The sequence below is a fragment of the Theropithecus gelada genome, chromosome 4 (genome assembly GCF_003255815.1).
Source record: "Theropithecus gelada isolate Dixy chromosome 4, Tgel_1.0, whole genome shotgun sequence".
Taxonomy (NCBI): Eukaryota; Metazoa; Chordata; class Mammalia; order Primates; family Cercopithecidae; genus Theropithecus; species Theropithecus gelada.
The window spans coordinates 116,756,654-116,769,666 of NC_037671.1; the positions used below are offsets into that span (position 1 = coordinate 116,756,654).

Sequence of the window (13,013 nt, forward strand, 5' to 3'; positions counted from 1 at the left end):
AGTTTGTGTACTGTTGATGAATTTTAATAAATGTATACACCTCTGTAAGCACTACCCTAACAGAACATTTCCTTTCCATCACCTTAAACATTTCCTGGGGTCTTTCAACAATCTAGTTCTTCTCCCCCACCTCCTGAATAGAGCCTCAGGCAGCCAACTACTGATCAGCTATTACTATAGATTAGTTTTGCCTGTTGTGGAATTTTTTCTTTGAGACAGTCTTGCTCTGTCACCCAGGCTGGAGTGCCTCAGCCACCCAAGTAGCTGGGATTACAGGTGTGCGCCACCAGGCCCAGCTAATATTTGTATTTTTAGTAGAGATGGGGTTTCACTATGTTGGCCAGGCTGGTCTCAAACGCCTGACCTCAAGTGACCCTCCTGTCTCGGCCTCCCAAAGTGCTGGGATTACAGGTGTGAGTCGCCGTGCCTGGCCTAGAATTTCGTATAAATGGAATCATACAATGTGTATTCATATTGTGGCCTTTGAGAAGTTTTTAAACTGTAAATTGGCTTTATAAATTCAAACCATACCTTTGAACTCATATAAAAGATGAAGGTTGAATTAGGGTAATTAATCTGTACCTCCCTGAATTGGTTTTGATTCCAAAAATATATACTAAATATAGTTTCCTGTTCCCTATTACAATAGAGTTCATATTTACTACAGTGAAACTATTATTCTCTACTCAGTTGAGAATGTTACAAGACTTTAAGCCCCATGAAACATTCTATTTTGTGACCACTGTATATCCAGTGGCAACACTGTCTCACACATAGTAGTTGCTAAGTAAACATTTGTTGACTGAATGGATGTATTTCCCCTGAATTGCTTTTACTTGTCTATGTTAGATGACTGGGGTGCTTTTATTCTTTTTAGAGATAGGGCCTCACTTTGTCTCCCAGACTGGAGTGCAATGGTGCCATCATGGCCCACTGCAGCCTCCAACTCCTGGGCTCAAGTGATCCTCTTGCGTCAGTCTCCTGAGTGGTTGGGACTACAGGCGTGTGCCACCATGTTCAGACAATTTTTGTACTTTTTGTAGAGACAGGGGTCTCACTATGTTGCTCAGGCTGGTCTTGAACTCCTGGCTCAAGGTATCCTCCCACCTCAGCCTCCCAAAGTGCTGGGATTACAGGGATGAGCCATTGTGCCCAGTTGGGATGTTTTAATGTTAGAAACTTAATTACCTTGCATTTTTAAAGGAATGTGTGATAAGTGCCCTATTCTGCCTCAAGTGATGGCAGAGGATGATTGAGACTGGAGGAAGCCCTGTGGAGTACATACCTGTAAATCATGAAATAGCATCATTTTCCTTGTCTCATCGTATTAAAACGGTGACCAAAAAAAAAAAAAAAAAAAAAAAATCAATAAAATCCCACTAGCAGTGTGTCCGAGAATCTTTGTTTACCCCCTCCCTATTGTTATGTCATGACACGGAGCCCAGCTGGGGAATTCTGAATACTAGGTTCTAAAACAGGATTTGTCATAAACGAATTGCTTGATCCTGGACATTTACCTCTAAAATAGACACCTGACCTCGGTGTGTGTGTGAGTGTGGTGAAAATCAAATGGGAGGGAAAGTGGGCAAGCACCTGAACAAGGTACAGAGGCGCGCGATGTAGTACTATAATACCATCTATACCAAGGTCTATACTATCCCTGGTCGCCGCCGCGTCCGCCGGGAGGAGGCGCCAGACTGCGCACGCGCGCCCCCGAGCCCGGCCACACCCTCTTCCGCCGCTGCCGCCCAGCGTCCTCGCTCCCGGGGTGTCGCCCCGCGTGCGCCGGAGTCGCTGAGGTCGTCCCCGGCACCGGAAGTGACCCTGGCAGGTTTGTCTTCAAGTTCTCGGCGAGCAGAAGCCGCGCCGGCAGGTGGTGGTGACGATTGAACTGGGCAGTACTGGGGCCGTGAGCGGAGAGCAAGGTGGGCTGGACTGGGTCAGGCCCTCCTTCCTCGCTGCCGGGACCTCCACTCGGCCAATACCCTGTGCCTGGCGTTGGGCGGTTTCCCGAGGAGCTTGGGCCGCCGCAGGTGAGTTTTCACTCTGGCGGTGCTCTGGGGACCCCGGATTTTCCAGGGCCGGGCGGGTGAGGGACTCAGGAGGCCCGCAGCGAGAACCCGCAGCGCAACCCTCCGTGAGCCTGCCTACCTGAGGTCTTAGGTCCTTGCTGTTGTCCCCGACAACTTGGCTTAGGTGACAGTCCCCCTACCTGAGGAATCCTGTCCGGCGGGGGACTTTTCGGGGGCTCCTGTCGATCCCGTCTTTTGGTCTGTGTCGTTAGCGAAGTCACCAGCCGAGAGTTTTTAGTCCTTCGCTTTTTTAACTGGTTCTCTCCGGAACCCGTTCACGCCCCCCACCCCGAAACCCTCACAGGTAAAAACCCCGATGGCCATGACATTGGGAGGCAACTCTCCTTAAAATTTGTTAGGTTAGAGTGATATTGTTGGGGATGTTATTTCTTATTTATTCTAGAGCGTGGCGTCCTCTGGAAGGCCTGTGGGCCTTTTGGTTTAGAGTTGGTACCTTTTAGAAAAGTTTTCCCTCGAAACATTAGTTTCATGTAAATGTGATGACAAAGTTAGAGACAGACGTAGATCCTGAAGTGCCTTAGGGTGGATAATCTCAAGCTCTTATTTAATCAAAAATAGTTTCCTGCTATAACCGCGAAGGGTCGCTTTTATATTAGTTACTAACTTCCAACAGCACAGTGATGCTCTTTTCTCTTGAAAGCACTAATTTACGGCTTCCTCTTTGAAATTAGACGTTTAGTTATTGCTGAAAACATTCCCGATGTTTTAGAATGGGTGCAGTAGATCTTTGTCACGTAGTCACAATGATAGTCACCTTAGTAGATGTTAAGACAGATTCTTGAAATATTTTTACGGGCTTAAATGTCTCAATATAAAGCCCTGCTTTCTTTTCCAAAGGAGCTGGTTTTTGTTCTTTTTTTTTTTTTTTTTTGAGACAGGGTCTTGCTCTGTCGCCAGGCTGGAGTGCAGTGGCGCGACCTCGGCTCACTGCAAGCTCCGCCTCCCGGGTTCAAGCGATTCTCCTGCCTCAGCCTCCCAAGTAGCTGGGACTACAGGTGCGCTCCACCACGCCTGGCAAACTTTTTGTATTTTAGTAGAGATGGGGTTTCACCGTGTTGGCCAGGCTGGTCTCGATTTCCTGACCTTGTGATCCGCTTGCCTAGGCCTCCCAAAGTGTTGGGATTACAGGCGTGAGCCCCTGCGCCCGTCCAGTTTTTGTTCTTATACCAAGAAATAGGAGCAAAACTCTGTTTTGTATTAACATTAACAACTTGTGGCCTGTAAATACCTTTAAAAAAAACAAACAAACAACCAAAAACAGGCAGTGCTGATCAACTTTCCAACATTCCTAGACTATGAAAAGCTGTATAAAGCTGCTTTATAGCATTAGTTATTCAAGAAGCGTTTACATTTTTATAGGTTCAGTACTAGGCATGCCATGTAGTCCACAAGGGATTCTCCACCTCATTTTAAACTGATATCAAGATGCTGACAAATATTGAGGATTAGAGAATCTTGTTGAATTACCTCTATTAACAACATTGTTGAATTTCTGTTGACAGTAGTTTGGATTTTTTTAGCCACTTGACTGTTTAAAAAAGATAGTATTATCACATAAATATGGTCAGTGTTGATAACATGATAGTAGATTTTGCTTGTGGTGTTTATCGATAAGCTTGAATATGACTTTTAAATTACATTTTAATAATTATACTCACTGATTTGTTTGTTTTGTTTAGGGTAAACTGAAAGTTTACTGTACAAATAGAGTGAACTTTATATGTACTTTTTTCCTGAACAAGTTTCTTTTTGGTATTTTTAAAAAATAGTGGTAACTGTCTTGTGCTTAAGTATTTATCATATGATGATTATAAAGGTAAGAAAAATGTATGCCATGATGTAATTGGTCATGGATCATTCATTTTTTGTGCCTATTCGTAATAATCAGTGGCTGACTGTAAGTTAGCATGTGGTTTCTTTCATATCCCAGACATGAACATTCTGAAAATTGCTTACCAGTGTATTGCCACTTTTGAAGTCACATACACTTGCTTTACTGAAATGCCTTCAGGAAGATGCATGATTGAGTTTCGTGATCTTTTTGTTTTAGGAAGTAAATGTCACAGATAGGTATTTTGAAAACATTTTCAGGCTTCCAACATTGCTGCTGATTTTTTAGTCTGTGTTTAATAATATTCTATGTTTGTCTCCTCTTACTAAGCAAAGGAAAAAAACTAACCTAGAATAAATAAGGTGATATCCCTTCTATTAAACTTCAAGGATTTCAGGGTCTAATTCTGTCTTGTTTTTGTCTTCAGTGCAATCCCTTGCAACTTAGTTGGTGTTCCTTTAATATTTCTTGAATGAATGACCCATGTACGTTATGTTAAAAAAAACTGCAAATAAGTGGAACCCAGCCTGAGTCCTTTAAAAATTAAATGGGTAAGGTATCCTCTTTAGGTGTGAAATAGGCAGGGCCCTGTATTTGTTGTTTAGAGAGAGAATAAGAATCTTAGAACTCAGCTATTTGGATATTTTGCCTGTTCTTTTTCAGTCTCTTTGATCACTTCTTTTTCCTAATCCTAGAGGAGAAAAAAAAAAAAAACTTTCTCTGTGGAGACACAACACTGCATCACATACTATATTTGCTAGAAATTTTGCTGTAAAATTGGGATTTCAGTATTTTAAAAAATTTGATTTTGTCACTTGAGTTAAAATTTCACATTACATCTTGCTCAGTTTAAGTTAATTTAGTCACTAGCTGACTCATAAATACTCAAGGCATGTAAGCAAAAGGGTGGTTCTGTTAGAATAATGTAAAGGAAAAACTTGCTGTGAGATAAAGCAGGCATCGCGTATGGTTATCCTTCTCTCTAATAATCCGTGTAACCAAGAGCCTGAATTTTGGGGCAATCTCATCTTTATAAGTATTCTATTAATGTTGAACCAACAGTTTGTGTTTATAGTTCATAGTGCTTACACTGTGTCAGTCAGCTTTTTTTTCCTTTCTTCTTTTTTTTTTTTTTTTTTTTTTTTTTTTTTTGAGACGGAGTCTCGCTTTGTCGCCCAGGCTGGAGTGCAGTGGCCGGATCTCAGCTCACTGCAAGCTCCGCCTCCCGGGTTTACGCCATTCTCCTGCCTCAGCCTCCCGAGTAGCTGGGACTACAGGCGCCCGCCACTTCGCCCGGCTAGTTTTTTGTATTTTTAGTAGAGACGGGGTTTCATCGTGTTAGCCAGGATGGTCTCGATCTCCTGACCTCATGATCCGCCCGTCTCGGCCTCCCAAAGTGCTGGGATTACAGGCTTGAGCCACCGCGCCCGGCCTTTTTTTTTTTTTTTGAGACAGAGTCTCGCTCTGTCGCCCAGGCTGGAGTGCAGTGGAGCGATCTCAGCCCACTGAAACCTCCACCTCCCGGGTTCAAGCGATTCTCCCCCTCAGCCTCCCGAGTAGCTGGGACTACAGGTGCCTGCCACCACACCTGGCTAATTTTTTGTATTTTTAGTAGAGACGGGGTTTCACCGTGTTAGCCAGGATGGTCTCAATCTCCTGACCTCGTGATCCGCTGGGATTACAGGCGTGAGCCACCGTGCCCAGCCAGCTTTTTTTTTTTCAAATAGATTCATTTCTTCAAATATTGCCAGATATTGTGCTAAATAGAGCCAGTTTCTAGTCTTCCTGCAGTAGAATTTTAGCAATGATAAAGATATATTGTTGAAAATTGGGAGAATTTCATAAATTTACAGTTGTAACATTCATTTGAGAAGGGTGTTTTGGGCTTAGAGAGTAATAAGGGGATGCGGAAAATTATTTTTGGCTAACATTTAGTGAACTAAGTGCTTTAATACTATTTTCTGCAAACACATTGTTTCTTTAATAATCAGGGATTTTTCAAGTCATTTGTTAATGTAGCCTTGGATTAGACTTTACATTCATGTTTGTTAGAAAATATCAGTTCATTGGCTTCTAAAGAATTTTATCTGACTAGAAAGAGTTCAAAACATGGAACCTTTAAAGAAGGCTTAGAGGGACTTGTATGAGTTTTGGGCCATTGAATCATGGCCTTCAAGAAAAAAACAAGGACCACCTATATGTAAGTAACAACTTAATTTAAATTTATTTTTATTTAATTTAATTTAATTTTTTTTTTTTTTTTTTTTTTGAGACAGAGCCTTACTCTCTTACCCAGGCTGGAGCGCAGTGGCATGATCACAGTTCATTGCAGCTTTGACTTCCTGGGCTCAGGTCATCCTCCCACCTCAGCCTCCTGGTAGCTGGGACTACAGGCGCATCCCATCAGACTACAGGAGCATCCCATCATGGCCAGCTAATTTTTTGTAATTTTTGTAGAGATAGGGTTTCACTCTGTTGGCCAGGCTGGTCTCGAACTCCTGGGCTCAAGCGATTCTCCTGTCTTGGCACCCCAAAGTATTAGGATTACAGGCATGAACCACCGTGCCTGACTATTTTAGATTTTTTTAGTGGGAAAATGGGAAGAAAGATCTCCAGGGAGGCTATTATGGAAAAGAGGAAGAGAGGGAAAAGACAGGAAAGGCTTGACGTCCAAGCTCATCTAGAACAACTGTATACTTTTAGCAGCAGGCCCCAATTAAACTTTTCTAACACCCTTGACCAGACTAGGTGTCTCTGTAGGGCATGGATGACTTCAGGGCAGAAGTAATCACACAAGAATCAAGCTGTAATCCCAGCTTGGAAGGGATGAGCTGAGGATCAAGGAATGTGAACATGCTGAGGGTCAGGAGCTGGACAAGGTTACAAACTCTTGGTAGTTACAGCAAAAACCTGGCCAGGCATGGTGGCTCACGCCTATAGTCCTAGCACTTTGGGAGGCTAAGGTGGGCTGATTGCTTGAGCCCAGGAGTTCAAGACCAGCCTGGGCAACATGGTGAAATCCCTGTCTCTACAAAACATACCAAAAAAAAAAAAAAATTAACTGGCTGTGGTGGTACACATCTGTGGTCCCAGCTACTCAGGATCAGTTGAGCCCAGAAGATCAAGGCTGTAGTGAGCCATGATGGCGCCACTGCACTTTAGCCTGGGCTACAGAGTGAGACCCTGTCTCAAAAAAAAAAAAAAAAAAAAGGACACCAGGCAGTATTCAGTCATTGGAAGATTGATTGAGATCTACATTTGAGGCCATGGTTCTAGGTACTAGAGAGATACCAGTAAATAACAGAGAGATATAGTCCTTGGCCTTTAGGATTTTATTAAGATAGAATGTCATCAGTGGTCATGAATCTAGGGAGGCAAGATTTAGGTCATAGGATTTTATTCCTTTTCTTTTGGAGCTCAGATGCCCAGTCTTGAGTTACTCATAGACCTTAGTTCATAGCTATATTGCTTCATAACAGATTATCCCAAAACTTGGTGACTTAAAACAACAGACATTTATTGTCTCTCACTGTTTTCACTGGGTCAGGAATTTGGGCATGACTTAACTGGATACTTTAGATTCAGGGTGTTTCTCAGAGCTGTGGTCAGGTATTGGCCAGGGCTATAGTCATCTCAAGGCTCTAGTGAGGAAGGATTCACTTTAGATCTCACTCACATGGTTGTTGGCAGGATTCAGTTCCTCGGGGGCTGTTGGACCAAGGGCCTCAGTTCCTTACTGGTTGTTGGCCTGGAGCCTCCTTCAGCTCTTTGCCGTGTGAGCCTCTGCCCAGGCAGCTCACTGCGTGGAGCTGGTATTCCATTGGAGTGGGGTCAGCAAGAGACAGCAAACAAGATGGAAGTCATAGTCTAATCTCAGAAATGGTATTATGTTATTTGTTACAAGCACACATTCAAGGGGTAGTAATTATATAAGGGTACAGATACCAAGAGGCAAAGGTCATTGAGTGCCATCTTAGAGGCTCCTATGATTATCCATGGATATAAGGCCCTTCTTCTCTTATATTTATTTTTTGTTTCTCTCCTACTTGTCATAAGCAATTTCTCCACTCATATATTTTCCTCCTCACCTTCCATAGACTTTCTAATATATTTAAGGTACTTTCTTGGGTATGTATGCATCCTTTAAAAATGAGTATTTTATATAGCATATGTATTTTTAATTTATAAAATGACATTGGGATTTAGATCTTGTTCTGTGTCTGAGACTTTTTTTTCACCCAACCTTGTATTTTGATGATCTATCCATGTTGCTATATGTAAATTTTATTCATTGCTTCTATCTGCTACATGGTACTCTGTGGTCTGTATCCACCATATTTCCCCTAGCAGGGAATAAATAGATTGACGCTACTTGATTTCTCAAAGATTTCTGTCATTAATGTCCAAAACCAAGTTCCTTTATGGATCTGTATGAGACTTTCTCTGGAAGATTTACACAAGAATGGGATTGCTGGGTCACGGGGTGTATATATACATATATATGTGTGTGTATGTACATATATGTATACATGCATACATAATTTCCCCAAGTACTGCCAGATTGCACTCCAAAATGACTATGCCAGTTTATGCGTGCAAATTGATGTAAAGGTTTCCTTTTTCCCAAATCCTTGCCAATACTTAGTATTATTGCACTTACTTTTGAGTCTGGTGAATAAAAGAGGTCTCTTGGCCGATCGCATAGGCTCACACCTGTAATCCTAGCACTTTGGGAGGCCCAGGCGGGCAGATCACAAGGTCAAGAGATTGAGACCATCCTGGCCAACATAGTGAAACCCCTTCTCTACTAAAAATACAAAAATTTAGCTGGGTGTGGTGGTGAGCACCTGTAGTCCTAGCTACTTGAGAGGCTGAGGCAGGAGAATTGCTTGAACCTGGGAGGCAGAGGTTGCAGTGAGCCGAGACTACACCAGTGTACTCCAGCCTGGGCAGCAGAGACTCTGTCTCCAAAAAAAAAATAAATAAAAAATAATAAAAAGAGGTTTCTCATGGCTTCGGTTTGTATTTATTGGTCACTTCTGTCTGTGCTTGTTCGCCATTTGGGTTTCCCTTCTGTGAATTGTCCCTTATACTCTTTCCTCATTTTCTTGTGAGGTACGTTTGTCCATTAATGTGAGGAATTACAATGATAGATTTTCTGATCTTAAGTCATCCTTGCATTTCTGGGATAAACCCTTCTTGATCATGGGGTGTGTGTGTGTCGATGCATTGTAGGTAAACTAATATTAGGATTTCTATGTTCATAAGTTAAATGGGTCTTGTGTTCTTATTCAATTAATTGAGATGATTTCAGCCTCATAAAAAAGAGTTGCTCAGCTTTTCTCTTGTTTTCTGGATCAACTTTTATGTGGTTGAAATTATTTCTGTTTAGAAGCTCGGTTAAAAAAAACCCCAAGGCCAGACCGGGTGTGGTGGCTCATGCCTATAATCCCAGCACTTTGGAAGGTTGAGGTGGGCAGATCACCTGAGGTCGGGAGTTCAAGACCAGCCTGACCAACATGGAGAAACCCTGTCACTACTAAAAATACAAAATTAGCCAGGCGTGGTGGCGCATGCCTGTAATCCCAGCTACTCGGGAGCCTGAGGCAGGAGAATCGCTTGAACCCGGGAGGCGGAGGTTGCGGTGAGCCGAGATTGTACCACTGCACTCCAGCCTGCGCAACAAGAGCAAAAATTCCATCTCAAAGAAAAAACAACAACAACAACAACAACAACAAAAATACAAACCCGAGGCCAGGCGTGGTGGTTCATGCCTGTAATCCCAGCACTTTGGGAGGCCGAGGTAGGCGGATCATGAGGTCAGGAGATCGAGACCAACCTGGCCAACATGGTGAAACCCCATCTCTGCTAAAATACAAAAAATTAGCTGGGTGTGGTGGTGCGTGGCTGTAGTCCCAGCCACACGGGAGGCTGAGGCGGGGAAATCACTTGAACCCGGGAAGCGGAGGTTGCAGTGAGCTGAGATTGCGCCACTGCACTCCAGCCTGGCAGCACAGTGAGACTCCGTCTCAAAAAAAAGAAGAAAAACCCAAAAAACAAAGAACCCCACCATACTTATAGAAATCATCTGTACCTGGAGCTTTTTCTTTTCTTTTTTTTTTTTTTAATGTTTCCTTGAGACACAGTCTCACTGTGTCTATGTTGCCCAGGCTGGAGTACAGTGGCACTATCTTGGCTTACTGTAGCTTTGACCTCCCCAGGCTCAGGTAATCCTCCCACCTCAGCCTCCCGAGTAGCTGGGACTACAGGCACACACCACTATGCTCTGCTAATTTTTGTGTTTTTCGTAGAGATGGTGTTTTGCCTGGTTGCCCAGGCGGGTCTTGAACTCCTAAGCTCAAGCAGTCCTCCTGCCTCAGCCTCCCAAAGTGCTGGGATTACAGGCATGAGCCACCGTGCCTGGCTGAGACCACTTTTAAGAGCTGCTGTGTCGACGTCTCTTTTTTCATCAGCTCCTCACTCTATCCAGGTCTAGGTTGGCCCTGAAATACTCTGCTATCTCTGTCTGGTATTGGGCTGGCACTGCTGTTTTTCTGGCTGATGGTGGGATAGGGCTAGAGTGAGCAAAAATTGGCCAGTGCAATGAAAATCAGAAAGGATGCAGCTAGAAAACAAGCTATGAAATACACTTATCTAGATACCCCACTGACACACAAAAGAAGTAAAAAAAACCAGTCTTGTTTTCTTTATGCTTATATGTCTTCTCAACTTTACTGTGATCTTTCATGATTTCTTCACCTTTATAGTCCTCTAGGCTTGAAACTTCATTCATTTTCAACTTTTTCTCCACACAGTGAGTTCCTGAGTAATCTCAGCATTTCTTTCACCACAGTGTTTCTAATTTGTTTCTTTTTATTCCCATAGCCACATCCCTAATCCAAATTATTGCTCCCCAAAAGCATGTAAATCTTTCCAGCCTTGAACTTCACCATGTGATTTACAGTTAATAGTCATTGTGAACATTAACAAAGCTCACATTTATCAGGCATCTGCTTCTAATGCTTTATATCCACATCCATATATCCATATCCTACTACGTGCATTTTTAAAAATTGCTTTCTTATTTTTTTTTTTATTTTTTGAGACGGAGTCTTGCTCTGTCGCCCAGACTGGAGTGCAGTGGCGCGACGTCAGCTCACTACAAGCTCCGCCTCCTGGGTTCACGCCATTCTCCTGCCTCAGCCTCCTGAGTAGCTGGGACTACAGGCGCCTGCCACCACACCCGGCTAATTTTTTGTATTTTTAGTAGAGACGGGGTTTCACTGCATTAGCCAGGATGGTCTCGATCTCTTAACTTCGTGATCCACCTACCTCGGCCTCCCAAAGTGCTGGGATTACAGGTGTAAGCCACTGTGCCCAGCCAAAAATGTTTTCTCGAGACACAGTCTCACTCTGTCTCTGTTGCCCAGGCTAGAGTACAGTGGCACTATCTCAGCTTACTGTAGCTTTGACCTCCCCAGGCTCAGGTAATCCTCCCATCTCAGCCTCTCGAGTAGGTGGGACTACAGGCGCACACCACCATGCTCTGCTAATTTTTGTATTTTTTGTAGAGATGGGGTTTTGCCATGTTGCCCAGGCTGGTCTTGAACTCCTAGGTTTAAAGGTTGGATTAGGTTCTCATATATAGAAAGTTTCATGGCAGATACTTTATTGAAGACCTACTATTTGTCAAGTAGTATGCTTGGTACTTTTCTTTTTTTTTTTTTTTTGAGACAGAGTCTCGCTCTGCTGCCCAGGCTGGAGTGCAGTGGCCGGATCTCAGCTCACTGCAAGCTCCGCCTCCTGGGTTTACGGCATTCTCCCGCCTCAGCCTCCCGAGTAGCTGGGACTACAGGAGCCGCCACCACGCCCAGCTAGTTTTTTGTATTTTTTTAGTAGAGACGGGGTTTCACCGTGTTAGCCAGGATGGTCTCGATCTCCTGACCTTGTGATCTGCCCGTCTTGGCCTCCCAAAGTGCTGGGATTACAGGCTTGAGCCACCGCGCCCGGCCGCTTGGTACTTTAAATAGTCTTTTATTGTTTGTAGCATAACTCCTGAAAGTAGTTGCTATGACAGTTCTACAGATACTAAAACAGGCTTAGAAAAAAGTTTAGGGACTCGACTAAGGTGGCAGAATTACAATTCTAGTCAAGATTTTTCTGACTTCAAAATACATATGCCTTCTGCTAATCCACACTGCTTCAAAAAATGTATCTAATATTCACTATTCATTCTGCAGATGTTTAATAAGATGTGTGTCATGCAAGGATCATATAGTCTCACACCTTTCAGATGCAAATCCTACTGTCAGATAACAGTCTAATAGAGATAAGACATATAGAAACTATAATTTGAAGTAGTGTCTTGGGATGAAAGTCACAGTAAAGTGCAGGGGACTTTAGAGGAGGGAGAGTTTATTTTGAACTGAGGAGTTCAGGGGGTAGACATACTAGGAAAACTGCCTTCTGAGCTGGGCTTTGACAATTGGGAGGGTTTGAATGTGGGAACTTTTTAAAAACAATATTTTAATTGTTTGTTTGTTTGTGTTTTGAGACAGTCTCACTCTGTTGCCAGGCTGGAGTGCTGTGGCGTGATCTTGGCTCACTGCAACCTCCGACTCCCTGGTTCAAGCAATTCTCCTGCCTCAGCCTCCTGAGTAGCTGGGATTACAGGTGCGTGCCACCATGCCCAGCTAATTTTTGTATTTTTAGTAGAGACCGAGTTTCACCATGTTGGCCAGGATGGTCTTGATCTCCTGACCTCATGATCCACCCGCCTCAGCCTCCCAAAATGCTGGGATTACAGGCATGAGCCACCGCGCCTGGCCTGCTTGTTTGTTTGTTTGAAACAGTCTTGCTCCGTCTCCCAGGCTGGGGTACAGTGACGCGATCTTGACCTATTGCAACCTCTGCTACTCTGGTTCAAGCGATTCTTGTGTCTCAGCCTCCCAAGTAGTTGGGACTATAGGCATGTGCCACCATGGCCAGCTAATTTTTACATTTTAGTAGAGACAGGGTTTCTCCATGTTGGCCAGGCTAGTCTTGAACTCCTGGACTGAAGTGAGCTGCCTGCCTTGGCTTCCTAAATA

General features: G+C 43.6%; 1 protein-coding gene across 3 annotated transcripts in view; it reads left to right on the forward strand.

The window, feature by feature from the left end:
* The first annotated feature begins 1,486 nt into the window (after nt 1-1,486).
* KATNA1 (katanin catalytic subunit A1) overlaps nt 1,487-13,013 on the forward strand; it is a 66,920-nt gene continuing 55,393 nt past the window's right edge. For 2 of the 3 annotated variants that reach the window (XM_025381876.1, XM_025381877.1), the window contains exon 1: nt 1,699-2,033. Coding sequence is in view for 1 of the 3 variants with exons in the window: in XM_025381875.1 (XP_025237660.1) it covers nt 1,570-1,619 (50 nt within the window). In the remaining 2 variants the exon portion in view is untranslated. Of the gene's footprint in view, nt 1,620-1,698; nt 2,034-13,013 lie in introns of those variants that run through there. The other variant, XM_025381875.1, reaches the window with a different exon arrangement.